Source organism: Zosterops lateralis, assembly GCF_965231275.1.
Source record: "Zosterops lateralis genome assembly, chromosome: 18".
Classification (NCBI taxonomy): domain Eukaryota; kingdom Metazoa; phylum Chordata; class Aves; order Passeriformes; family Zosteropidae; genus Zosterops; species Zosterops lateralis.
This window is the reverse complement of record NC_139778.1, coordinates 11,495,332-11,508,437: the sequence shown is the minus strand read 5'-3', so window position 1 is coordinate 11,508,437 and position 13,106 is coordinate 11,495,332. Positions and strand designations below refer to the sequence as shown.

The following is a 13,106-nucleotide window of genomic DNA, read 5'->3' as shown; positions in this document are numbered from 1 at the left end:
CCTTGTGGACTGAAGCAGTCTGGGGCCTGATTTCCTTGCCTTCCACCTTCCCAGCAGATTGGGCAGAAGAGAAGGACAGATCTGTTTGTGGAGGGAGAAATAAATGTAGCCACTTGAAAAGAGCTAAGTGGAGCAAGTCCCCGTGGAGATGAGAGTCTTCAGAGTCATCTGCTGCCAAGACCACAGCTGTGGTCCAGCCCTGCCTCAGAAAACTGAGGATGCATCTTTGAAGCTGCAGAGCTCAGGAGTTTTGCTGGAGTTTGTTTGCTCCCACTATTGATTTCCTTCCCTCCTCTCCCAGCCTTTCCCCTGTGTCAGAATGTCACGCTCACCTCTGAACTGCTCTTGAGAACAGCCAGAACATGACCAGAACATGCCTTTAAGGGCCATTTTCCCACTTAACAAAAGAAGAGAGGAGTGTGTAATACCTAAATACATCCTAAAAACATCCCTGGCTTGTCCAAGTGGTGGGAGATGGGCAGTGACACACTCAGGGAGGAGCAGCAGCCCAGGTCAGGCACAGAATTTGCTCATTTTCCCTGGGAGGACAGAGCTGAGCTGGCACAGCCAGGCTGGGGTTGCTCTGTGCCCTCCCAGGTGTGGAGACAAACCCTTCAGCTCTGTGCCTGCCCCAAAAACACTGTGCTGGAGTCACTGAGGGAGGCACATCCTGCTCTGGGTGCTGCTGCTTCTCTTCCATGTTTTCACTTTGAGTTGCTGTTTCCAATCCCAGTTTTAAGGTGGTTTTTGCCCTGACCCCTCTCTCCTCACAGGTCTGGCCAGAAGAGTGTCCATCTACCTGGACAGAAGCAAACAGGGAGGTGAGTGCTGCTCCTGTTCCTGTGCTCAGGAGCTCCTCGGGGTGCTGAGTTGGGGTTTTGGGGTGGTTTGTGACTCCCTGTGGCTCCTGGGAAGTTTTGCTTGCAGCTCTGCCATCCCCTGCCCTGTGTGTGTGTCCAGGACACCTGTGATGGATCCAGGGAGGGATCAATTCTCCCTGGGCAGGCACAGACCCTGCTGGGGTGAGAAAATCTCCATGTCAGGCCTCTCTGAGCTCCCTCAGCCACAGGAGCTGTGGGGGGATTTGAGACTCTCCCTTTTCCAGGGAGATTTCAAAGCATCCCTGGACAGTGGGAGATTCCAGATGGAGGCAGCATCAACCTGATGAGGGTTTGTCTGTGACACACCTGTGGAAAGGAGGTGCTGGGGAGAATCACGGACACTTGGCAGAGATAAGGCAAAGAGGGGAAATTTAGGTTGGATCCATGGGATAAATCCTTCCCTGTGAGGAGGGCAGGTGCCCAGAGCAGCTGTGGCTGCCCCTGGATCCCTGGAAATCTCTGGACATGAAGCTTGGAGCAGCCTGGGACAGTGGGAGGTGACACTGAATGGGCTGTGCCCAACCCAAATCCTTCTGGGACTCAAATAAATGTCATAAATTCACTCTGCCATGGGGAGGGGAGGTGAAGGGACCCCCAGCCTTCCCCCAGAGAGGCTGTGCAGGGTCTGGATCCCCTTTCCCAGCACGGTGGGGAGCAGATGGTTGATGTGTCAGGGATCCCATCCGGGGCTGCTCTGACGTCCTCACCTCAGGATGTTCATCAATTATTAATATTTGCTGAGCGATCAGGGCTGGCTGTGTGTGCACTGATTAATCACCGTGCCAGGGGCTGATTCACAGCTCCTTAGTGCAGTTCAGCAAATCCCTGTGCCTGTGGGAGCTGGGGCAGGACTGAGCAGAGCTGATGTGTGGCTGCTGCTGCTGCTGCTGCTGCCTGGCTCTGAAATCCCCCAGTAAAAGCTAAAATTAGCAGGACTTGGCTGCAGGGAATCCCCACTCGGGGAGCATTTCAGGGAATTCTGGATTGGGATCGATGCCAGCCCAGGGCAGCCCCAACCCACGGCCAGGGCTGGTCAATAAAAGCCTCCTCCAGCTGCCTCTGCTCTCCTGCTGACACAGACAGCACAAACATTCCCTCTGCCCTCTGGAGAACTGGAAAAAATGTGTGGGGTTGGTGTTCTCCTGGCAGCAAAGTGCAGCAGCAGTGTTGGGGTACTGCCCCAGTCCTGGAGGGGTCCCAGGCCAGGCTGGATGGGGTTTGGAGCCGAGGGAAAACTCCAAACCTGCACCAGGAGCTGGGCAAGGACCAGACTGGGGCTCATCCTGCAGACCAGGGCACAGGGGATGGCAGGGAGGCTGCCCACACACCTCCCAGGCTTCAGGAGCAGCAACACAGTCCTGGTCAGATTGTTTGGTGGCAATAAAACCATTGGAGAAATCACAGCTCCAGGGGTTTGTGTTCTTTTAATTGAATTCTCAGCATCCCAGCTCCTGCTGTCCCTCACTGCAGAGTCCTTGGCAGGAGGAGGGTGACACTTTTTGAGAGGATGTTGTAGAAATTAATGATGAGTGAGGTCATCCCAACCCTCCCACTGCTTCCTGGAAATGAAAGCAGGGATGTGCTCAACCAGGAGGGCCAGTGATGAAAAACTGATCAGTCACAATCCAGGATGATTTCTCTGCTGTTCCATGTAGGTATTCCTGATCCCACTGACAGGCCAAGGACAGCCTGGCCACGTCCAGGCCACGCTGGGGATGCAGCTGCTTTCATTTCACCACATCACTGCTGGAATTCATCCCTGGAATTGTCCCATCCAGGCAAATCTCTCTGGCTCAGGGACAGTCCTGAGGGAACAGCCATGGGAAGTTGTACCTGCAGGAACAGCTGTTGGTGTGGATAAACTCAGCCATGCAGAACTGCCTTTAAATGGCTCAAAAACAAACAAAGGAAAAAAAAACACCCCAAACTCCAAACCAAAAAAAAAAAAAAAAAACAACAGCACCTCCAGCACAGACATTTCAAAATTCCTTTCCCTGAGCTGTAGAGGATTTGTTGCTCGTTATCTAAGAACATAATATCCCTTAGGGGAAAATTGTGCTCTCAGCTCCTGATGCATTGCAGCAGTGCAGGGCTGGTCCCTGCAGCTCCTGAGTGTTGGGAGCACCAGGATCCCACCCCGGGGCTGTGCCAGGGCCTGTGCCAGGGCCTGTGCCAGGGGCTGTGCCAGCCCTGCCCTCTGTGCTCCTGGGAGGGGAAAAGCTCAGGCACAGCTCCAGGGCTGGGCAGGTGCTCAGAGCAGCACCTGTGGGCAGGAGGGCATCAGGAGCAGCTCAGGTGTGCTCAGAGCAGTTCAGGTGTGCCCAGAGCAGCCCAGGTGTGCTCAGAGCAGCCCAGGTGTGCCCAGAGCAGCACCTGTGAGCAGGAAGGGATCAGGAGCAGCTCAGGTGTGCCCAGAGCAGCTCAGGTGTGCCCAGAGCAGCACCTGTGAGCAGGAGGGGATCAGGAGCAGCTCAGGTGTGCCCAGAGCAGTTCAGGTGTGCTCAGAGCAGCTCAGGTGTGCTCAGAGCAGCCCAGGTGTGCCCAGAGCAGCCCAGGTGTGCCCAGAGCAGTTCAGGTGTGCTCAGAACAGCCCAGGTGTGCTCAGAGCAGCACCTGTGAGCAGGAGGGGATCAGGAGCAGCTCAGGTGCCAAGCCCAGCAGCCCAAGCCCCGTGGGTGGGCTGCAGGCTCAGTTGTAACATCCTGGAGTAGGACCTCTGTTAATTAAAAAGGAAATGATCATTAGCATTCAATCCCACGTTTGCTCCTCATCCCAAAATACTATGAATTGAGCATGGAGACATGAGCCAATCCTGGATCATCTCTGCCATGCAAACCTTTGCTTGTACATAGAAATAGTTCAGCTATTTCTGTCTCATTCCATACTGTGAGTGCCAGCTCTGGATGGAACATTTCGCAGTCAGAGGAAGCTTTCCTTCCCCTCACACCCTTCCAAGTGACTGACATTTCTGTACAAGGCCTTTTCTGCTCCTCACACAGGTTGGGATTCTGGTTCAGCATCTCCTTTTTGGTCAGGGCAGGACTGGGGTGCAGCAGGGGCAGAGCCCCCAGCCCAGGGCTCAGCACAGGCACCAGATCCTTGCTTTGGGATCATCCAAATCCTGCTCTTCCCTCTTCCAGGGAGCAGCAGTTATCCCTGAGCTGAATTATCTAAGTTTTAATAAGAAAGGCAGGGACTGCAAGGGGGGACTACCCAGCACCATCCCTGGCAGTGTCCAAGGCCAGGCTGGACAGGCTTGGAGCAGCCTGGGGTGGTGGAATGAGGTGCTTGTTAAGGTCCCTTCCCACCCAAACCATTCCAGGATTCCATGATCATCTCCCTCCTTTTTCTCCAACCTGCTTGGGAGTGAACTCTTGTCCCTTCCCTGCTTGTCTCCCATGGGAACCTTTGTGTGATCCCTCTGGAGCCTCTTCCCTCAGTGAGACTTCCCCTTCCCCATGTCTTTGCTGGATCTCCTCAGTGACAAGCTCCTGACACCAGGAGAGGCATCAAACCCACCAAATCTGCCCCCAAAACTTTCCCTCCCCTGGAACTGCAGCTGGATTGGACTTGGTGCTGATCAGGAAAAACCCTTTTCTTCAAGCAAAGAGCTGCTCTGGAGCTCTTTGCCTCCACAGGGCTGGTGATGGCCAGATCCATCTTTGTGCTGTCACAGGGGCTGTAAACAGATGACAAATGCAAACACTTCAGTGGTGTTTATCATCTCCATCACTGCCTGCTTGTTTGCCTCGCCTCTCCAGCCCTGCCAGGCGATGTGAAGGAACAATCCATTTGACTGCAGATAAAAATCCAGGCTCCCAGGTCAGCCCAGAGTCCCCAGTTCCCTGCAGGGAGGTGAGGGACTGTCAGTAAACAGCACTGACCTCTCCATGGATGTAGCAAGATGAGGAACCAGCTCTATGTGATGCTTAGGAAGGGGAGAGGGGCAGAATGTTTTCTCTTGAAGCTGAGCAAAACAAGGTCACTCCATCGTGCTGGAGGAGAACTGTGTGTTCACAGGCTGTGTCTGCTCTTCCCTTTGTGCTCTGCAACGGTGGATGTTCTGTACCAGCTACTTGTGGCCCTTTGGTGACAAAAGAGACACTGGGGCAGGCTCAGGTTCCCTGCTGGGGATGATTCCAGCAGGAAATCCAGACAAATGCACGTTTTTACCTTGTGCACAGGCTCTCTGTGGAGTGGTGGAGACACAGGCACTGGGAGTGCTGGGGGCAGGAGCTGCAGTCCTGATGCATTGCAGAGGGTTCTGACTCCGCTTCTGTGTGGTTATGAAACACTGCTCAGCACCACAGGCTGGGGCTGGCACAGAGGAGAGGGTGGACAACTGCTCTGACAGGCAGGAGTGCTGCTCTCAGAGGCAGGAATTCTGCTCTGGGGCAGAAATGATGCTCTGACAGGCAGGAATTCTGTCTGGAGAAGAAGGAATTCTACTCTGAGAGGCAGGAATTCTGTCTGGAAAGGCAGGAATTCTGTCTGGAGAGGCAGAGATGCTGCTCTGAGAGGCAGGAGTTCTACTCTGAGAGGCAGGGATGCTGGTCTCAGGCAGGAATGATGCTCTGACAGGCAGGAATGCTGCTCTGAGGCAGGAATTCTGTCTGGAGAGGCAGGAATTCTGTCTGGAGAGGCAGGAATGCTGCTCTGAGGCAGGAATTCCGCTGCTGTCCCTGCCCTCCCGAGGGGCTGGAATCAGACACCACGCCTGGAATTCTTCTCTGGTTCCCTCCTGCAGTGCTCCCGGGTTTCTGTTTGTATTGTTAACCAAGTGTGGATGGGATGCTGTGCTGAACTTCCCCTGGAGATTGATCTGTGCCTTCAGGGACGAGGAGCAAAAGCTCCTGTGAGGGTGTTTGTGCTGTTGGGTGTCCCCTCCTCACCAGTCAGTGCAGCAAACTGGTTTGTGCTCCCACCAGCTGTTAAATTCTCTCTATTGCAGCCCTGACTTGGCTGTTCCTTGTCCAGGAGCATCTCCCACATCCCTCTGATGGAGTGAGGAGTTCTCAGGTCGTGCAGTGTGAGGTGGCACCAGCTGGGTCTCCTCAATCAGCATTTCATGTTCTCATGAAGGGCTGGGCACTGGGAGTTGTGCTCCTCTCCCACAGCAGGGCCCAGCCCTGCTCAGCTTCTCTCAGCACTCAGACCAGGGAGCAAAGGCAGAGTTTGGGTTTAAATCCAGGAACAGCTGATTGAGGGTGTGTGGGGTGTCTGTGTGTGTGATTTTACATTTCCCCTGGCAGGGACAGTGTCTGCAGCACCAGGTGGGGAGAGCTGGTGCTCCAAGGGGTGCAGCTCTGCCCGTGCTGGCTCTGACTTGCAGCCCTGCCCTTCTGTGTCCCAGGAGCAGGGATGGTGGTGGACTGGGAACAAGAGACTGGGCTCCTGATGACCTCGGGAGACGTGAGGATAATCCGGATCTGGGACACGGACCGGGAGATGAAAGTTCAGGTAACCCCTGTGAGCTTGTCCCCAGCACCTTCTCCCTCCTGGAGCCCATCCCAAAGCACCTGGGGCTGCTCTGGGAGGAGCTGCCAGCCCCTGGAGCTCCTGCTTCCCTTCTTCCCTCCTTCCCTTTTTCCCTGTTTCCCTTCTTCCCTGCCCCAGGGTTGCATTCCAAGGTCAATAAAACCACAGAGATACTCAGGGAGCTGTCAGGGCTCTCCTGGAATCTGCTCTGGGTGGGCAGCAATGTGTGGGGAAGCTGAGGCTGTGGAATTCAGAGGCAGGGACAGGAATTGGGATGCAGAGGGGGGCACTGGGATACAGAGACAGGAAGTGGGATGTAGAGACAGGAATTGGCATTCAGAGACAGGAATTGGGATGCAGGGACAGGAATTGGGATGCAGAGGCAGGAATTGGGATACAGAGGCAGGAATTGGGATGCAGGGACAGGAATTGGGATGCAGGAGAAGACACTGGGATGCAGGGGCAGGAATTGGGATGCAGGGGCAGGAATTGGGATGCAGGGGCAGGAATTGGGGTACAAAGGCAGGAATTGGGATACAAAGGCAGGAATTGGGGTGCAGGGACAGGAATTGGGATTCAGTTGGATTTGACATTAACAGGTGGCTGGGGTGGTGTCAGTCAGTAAAACACACACAATCCTGTGCTGGGGAACAGGGGAAGGCCCTGCCCCAGTCCATTCCAGCCCCAATCCCAGGGAAGTTTCTCAGAGGTTCCAAGGAGAAGCAGGTGGTCGGGGAGAATGGAGGCACCACGCTGGAATAAAAAGGAAGTGGAGTTTTCAAAGCTGCTCGAAATTAATTACCCTTGGATGAACATTAATTGCGACACTTTGACCCTGTGATGCAGGATAATTAAGCCTCTGTTCATCTTAATTACTTCCACATATTCTTCTTTTTTTTTCTATGCAAATGAGGGAGCGGCAAAAAAAAATTCAGGAGGCGAAAATCTCTTTAAATGATGATGATTAATGATTGCACCGAAAGTATCTAAAAACATGTTGTTTCTTTTTTTAATTGCGAAGATCGGGTGTTGAAATTCAAGTGATTGGAACTTCCTGACTCAGTAAACTGGGAAAGTGAGAATCAGCACAAAGAGCAGGAATAATCGAGGCAGATAAAGGTGTTTCCCTCTTTGAACTACAGAAACCCACACCTCTGGAAGCAACTCGGGCTGGAGCTGGAGGAGCAAGTGCTTCATTTGCACTTCTGCTGAGTGTTGCTGCTTCAAAGGAGGAGCTGGGGGTGGGCAGAGGCTGCAGCAGCCCCGGGCCTGGTGCCCCAGGCTGGAACAGCAGCTCCAGGGGTGAATCTGCACCGAGGCACAAACAGGACTGAGGTGTGGAATGAGCTCCTGCAGCTCCTGCAGCTCCTGCAGCTCCTGCAGCTCCTGCACAAGGGCCTGGAGCAGCCTGGGCTGTGGCAGGGGTGGAATGAAATGGGATTTAAGGTCCCTCCCAACCCAAACCATTCCACAATTGTCATTCCTGCTTTTGCAGTGCTGCTCTGCAATGTTTTTTACTGGCTTTAACTGAAAGTGTTTTTTCCTCCCAACAGCCACAGGGATTATTCTCAGCAATTCTTTTGCCTCCAGAAGTGAAAAGGGGGGAAGTGGCAGCGTGTTCCCAGCACAGCTGGGGCTGTGCCTGCAGCTCCAGCTGCCTTTTGCCATGTCCCTTTTCCACCACACAACTCCAATGAGATGTGCTGGGTGTCCCTGGTACCTGTGGCACAGCAGGGACAGGAGGAGACACAGCCCTGCCTTGTCTGGGGCTCTGCAAGGCTCTGGAGCTGCCAGGGTTCAAAGTGTCACTGCTGGGGCTCCAAAGTGTCCCTGGTGGGGCTCAAGGGGCCAGAGCTACCAGGGGCCAAAGTGTCCCTGCTGCGTCTGGGGGACACTGGAGCTGCCTCCCCCTGCTGAGTGTGAGGATGGGGATGGGGAGGAGGATCCTTGGTTCAGGGCCCCGAGGGAGGAGCCCTGGGTCCAGGCCATGGTGTGCATTGTGTGTTCTCCCTGCAGGACATTCCCACAGGAGCTGACAGCTGTGTCACCAGCCTGTCCTGCGACTCCCACCGCTCCCTGATCGTGGCGGGGCTGGGGGACGGCTCCATCCGCGTCTTCGACAGGAGGATGGCCCTCAGTGAATGGTAACTCCCTCCTTCCCCGGGCTCAGGGGTGTCCCTGTGCTCCTCAGCTCACTCCTCACACTTGTCCCTTTGTCCCTTTGTCCCCAGCCGAGTCATGACCTACCGGGAGCACACGGCCTGGGTGGTGAAGGCTTATCTGCAGAAACACCCCGAGGGCAACATCATGAGCGTCAGGTACAGGGGGTCACACACTCCTGGAGCTGCCTGCCCTCACTCACAGCTTATTTTTGCCTTTAAATCCTGTCCCTGGTGCTCCAGCAGCTGGGAGGGTAAAGCTCCTGAGTTTGACATTTGCTTCAGTAATGAACTCCTGCTCCTCCAGGAAAAAAGGGATGTGGAGCTTTCCTTGGAAGGTTGTTGGTGTGGTTGGGGAGTAAACAAGGTGCTGGCAGCACAAGGTGTGTGAGGAGGAGGGGAAGGGAGCTGGGGATGGAATATCTTGTCCTGGGGGGGCTTTATGCCACCATCTCTCTAGGGTCATCTGGAGGAGGAAGGTGGATGGTGCATCTGTCAGGCACAGGATTCCTGTGCAATTCCCTAAATCCATTCCTGCTGCTGCCTGGTAAATACTGCAGCCAGAGCAGCAGGTACTGATTTGGCCATTAAGGAACAGCAGAACAGAATTTATTGTGTCACAAAGCCACCGTTTGCACACAAAGAGCCTCTTTTTTCTTGATTGGAAAATGGAAACAAAACATAATTTTCTGGGATTCAGAACATTCCTGAGGCGGGGGATGGGGCAGAAAAAATGTATTAAGATTTTCAGACAGGGGATTATGTGATGCAGCTGCCAGATTTGTCAGGCTCCCACAGTGGAGTTTTTAATCTTCCTCTCTGTAAGCTCCTCCAGCAGCTCCAGGGGTCAGCTCCCTGTGCCCAGGGCTGAGGGCTGGTGGTCCCCTCTCCTCGAGCTTTAAGGAGCTGCTCCTGGGGCTGCAGAGCTGGGAGGGAATTTTGGGCTTCAAAAGGCAGGTCTGGGCTCTTCCCAGGGGAGCTCAGGCTGTGGAGCTGAGTTACCTCCCCTCCAGTTCCTCCCAGCTCCCTCTGCCTCAGCTGGCAGCAAAATCCAAGGAAAACAAATGGTGACATGGTGAGATCCTGCAGTGAGATCTGCAGTGATCCAGTGATCCACAGTGAGATCCTATAGTGGGATCCACAGTGATCCATAGTGAGATCCTGGTGTCCAGACATTTGGAGGAGAGTCTGGCACCAGCACATCCCCTCTGCTTGCAGGTTTCCAAGGCAATTTCCTGCTGTGCAAAGCACCAGGAATTTGGGGCTGGGTGTATTAGGTGTGCCAGAACAGGGAGAGCACACTCACCCATGGGCTGGAAGCAGGAGAGGCAGTGAGGGATCAGCAATTTGGGATCAGCATTGAAGGATCAGAAATTTGGGATCAGTAGTGAGGGATCAGCAGTGTGGGATCAGAAATTTGGGATCAGCAGTGAGGGATCAGCAGTGAGGGGTCAGAAATTTGGGATCAGCAGTGAGGGATCAGCAGTGTGGGATCAGAAATTTGGGATCAGTAGTGAGGGATCAGCAGTGTGGGATCAGAAATTTGGGATCAGCAGTGAGGGATCAGCAGTGAGGGGTCAGAAATTTGGGATCAGCAGTGTGGGGTCAGCAATTTGGGATCAGCAGTGAGGGATCAGCAGTGAGGGATCAGAAATTTAAGATCAGCAGTGAGGGATCAGCAGTGAGGGATCACCAGTGTGGGATCACCAATTTGGGATCAGCAGTGAGGGATCAGCAGTGTGGGGTCAGCAATTTGGGATCAGCAGTGAGGGATCAGCAGTGAGGGATCAGCAGTGTGGGATCAGCAGTGAGGGATCAGCAGTGTGAGATCAGAAATTTGGGATCAGAAATTTGGGATCGCTCCCAAGCTGTTCCTTCCACACAGAACATGCTGTGGGTGGGATCACACCACAGCCCCAGTGGGAACTCAGCTCTGTGTGTTCCCAGTGCCCCATGGATGTGTGTGGCTCACGGGCAGCCCTGAGCTGCACGTTCTGGGCTCTGGGCACAGCCTGATCCCTGCTCTGTGTTGCAGCGTCAACGGTGACGTGCGGTTCTTCGACCCGCGCATGCCCGAGTCCATGAAGGTGCTGCAGATCGTCAAGGGGCTCACGGCCCTGGACATCCACCCCCAGGCCAACCTCTTTGCGTGGTGAGTGCTGCTGCCTCCCCTGCAGCCCCCAGCACGGGGGGAGCTCTGCAGGGAGTCCAGAGGAGGCTCCAGGGTGAGCAGAGGGATGGAGTGACAGGACACAGGGAATGGCTTCCCACAGGGCAGGGGAGAGATTCTTCCCTGGGAGGGTGGGCAGGCCCTGGCACAGGGTCCCCAGAGAAGCTGCCTCTGGATCCCTGGAAGTGTCCCAGGCCAGGTTGGATGGGGCTTGGAACAGCCTGGGACAGTGGAAAAGTGTCCCTGGCCATGGCAGGGGGAGGAACAAGGTGGGATTTAAGGTCTCACTCAGCCCCAACCATTCCATGATCCCTGGAGGGAATGATTTGTCTCCATGGACATCATTCATGGGGTGATGGTCCCTGTTCAATGTCTGTATTTCTGGGTTCTGAGTGGGGACCAGCAGCTGCTCCACAGCCACATGGCCTGGAGCCTGTTTGGGGTGCCCTGGGTGTGTTTGGGATCAGCTCTCTGTGTTTTCCTGGCCTGGAGCCTGTTTGGGGTGCCCTGGGTGTGTTTGGGATCAGCTCTCTGTGTTTTCCTGGCCTGGAGCCTGTTTGGGGTGCCCTGGGTGTGTTTGGGATCAGCTCTCTGTGTTTTCCTGGCCTGGAGCCTGTTTGGGGTGCCCTGGGTGTGTTTGGGATCAGCTCTCTGTGTTTTCCTGGCCTGGAGCCTGTTTGGGGTGCCCTGGGTGTGTTTGGGATCAGCTCTCTGTGTTTCCCTGTCCCAGCTGACCACAGGTCAGTGTGGTTCCAGCCACCAGTTAATGCTGCCCCACTCAGGGGAGCGGCTGCACTCTGGCCTGGGGCTGCAGCAGCAATTTTGTCTCCTCCCAGTATTCCCAGTAACTCCTTGTTCCATCCCTTCCCTTCCAGTGGCTCCATGAACCAGTTCACTGCCATCTACAACGGCAACGGGGAGCTGATCAACAACATCAAATACTACGACGGCTTCATGGGGCAGAGAGTGGGAGCCATCAGCTGCCTGGCCTTCCATCCCCACTGGGTCTGTACCTGCTGGAATTTGGGGTTGGCACATCCTGGTGTCCCTGTGGGAAGAGGGAAGGGCACAGAAACCCCCCCAGTGCCAGCCTGAGGCTCTGAGCTGACTCCACAGGCTCCCAGCTCCTGGCTCAGCTGGGACTCCTCCTTGGCCACAGGAGCTGTAATTCCCAAATTCCAGCTGCTCATTCCCTCCCTGCCTGGGCTCTGCAGCCTCTTGCTGAGGCTGCTCTCACGTCAGGCAAAAACTGCACCTCAGGAAAACGGGAGAGCTGCAAAAATTAAAAGCAGGAGCTGATAAAGGCTGGAATGAGGCAGAACAAAAGGAGATTTTGGACTCTGTCATACCTGAGGGGCTCTGCAGTTGTTACAGACAGAATTTGGTTGCTGTTCAGGGAGGTCCCATCTGTGTGGTGGACTCTGCTCACCCAGGGAGGAGAATAAATGGAGGAGTTGGAAAACCTGGGGAAACAATGAATGGATGGGAAAACAGGAGGGAGTTACCAGAGTTATTTTAGGAACCTGCAGATCAGCTCACAGATATTTAATATGTGATGGGGAGAGCAGTTTGCTCTTTAAACAAGCAAAGCAAAGCCCTGTCCGGCAGGGCCAGGTCCCCTCCCTGCAGGAAAAGCTCATTTTCAGCCCAGGCATCGGCTCCTAACGAGCAGATTTGCAGTCATTTACAGAAATTATGTTGGCAGTTGGCAACTAATAGTGCCCATAATTTTTCCCTGTGGCTGAAATGGGTCTGTAACTCCTGCAGAGCAGCTGGGTGTCCCTGCTGAATGTCACTGTCACCTGTGCCTGTCACTGCCCCACACCTGGACCTTGGAGCTGGTCACTGGAGCAGAGGCTGAGGGAGCTGGGGAAGGGTCTGGAGCCCCCCAGGAGGGGCTGAGGGAGCTGGGGAAGGGTCTGGGGCCCCAGGGGAGACTGAGGGAGCTGGGGAAGGGTCTGGAGCCCCAGGAGGGGCTGAGGGAGCTGGGGAAGGGTCTGGAGCCCCAGGAGGGGCTGAGGGAGCTGGGGAAGGGTCTGGAGCCCCCCAGGAGGGGCTGAGGGAGCTGGGGAAGGGTCTGGAGCCCCCCAGGAGGGGCTGAGGGAGCTGGGGAAGGGTCTGGAGCCCCAGGAGGGGCTGAGGGAGCTGGGGAAGGGTCTGAGCCTGGAGAAAAGGAGGCTCAGGGGGGACCTTGTGGCTCTGCACAAAGGGGACAGCCGGGCAGATTTGGGATCTGCTCCCAGGGAACAGGGACAGGAGGAGAGGGAACAGCCTCAGGCTGGGCCAGGGGAGGCTCAGGGTGGACAGCAGCAGGAATTTCCCCATGGAAAGGGGGCTCAGGGCTTGGAACTGCCCAGGGAGGTTTGGATCCCCATCCCTGGAGGTGCCCAAGGAGCAGCTGCCCTGCCAAGGCGGGGA

General features: G+C 55.2%; 1 protein-coding gene across 4 annotated transcripts in view; it reads left to right on the top strand.

Moving 5' to 3' along the window:
* Nucleotides 1-13,106, top strand: part of RPTOR (regulatory associated protein of MTOR complex 1) — a gene marked incomplete at its 5' end in the record, with an annotated part of 98,813 nt that overhangs the window by 83,122 nt on the left and 2,585 nt on the right. For all 4 annotated transcript variants that reach the window (XR_014591336.1, XR_014591337.1, XR_014591338.1 and 1 more), the window contains 6 exons: nt 774-821; nt 6,235-6,341; nt 8,376-8,503; nt 8,591-8,677; nt 10,554-10,670; nt 11,564-11,693. Coding sequence is in view for 1 of the 4 variants with exons in the window: in XM_083874501.1 (XP_083730627.1) it covers nt 774-821; nt 6,235-6,341; nt 8,376-8,503; nt 8,591-8,677; nt 10,554-10,670; nt 11,564-11,693 (617 nt within the window). The remainder of the gene's footprint in view (nt 1-773; nt 822-6,234; nt 6,342-8,375; nt 8,504-8,590; nt 8,678-10,553; nt 10,671-11,563; nt 11,694-13,106) is intronic.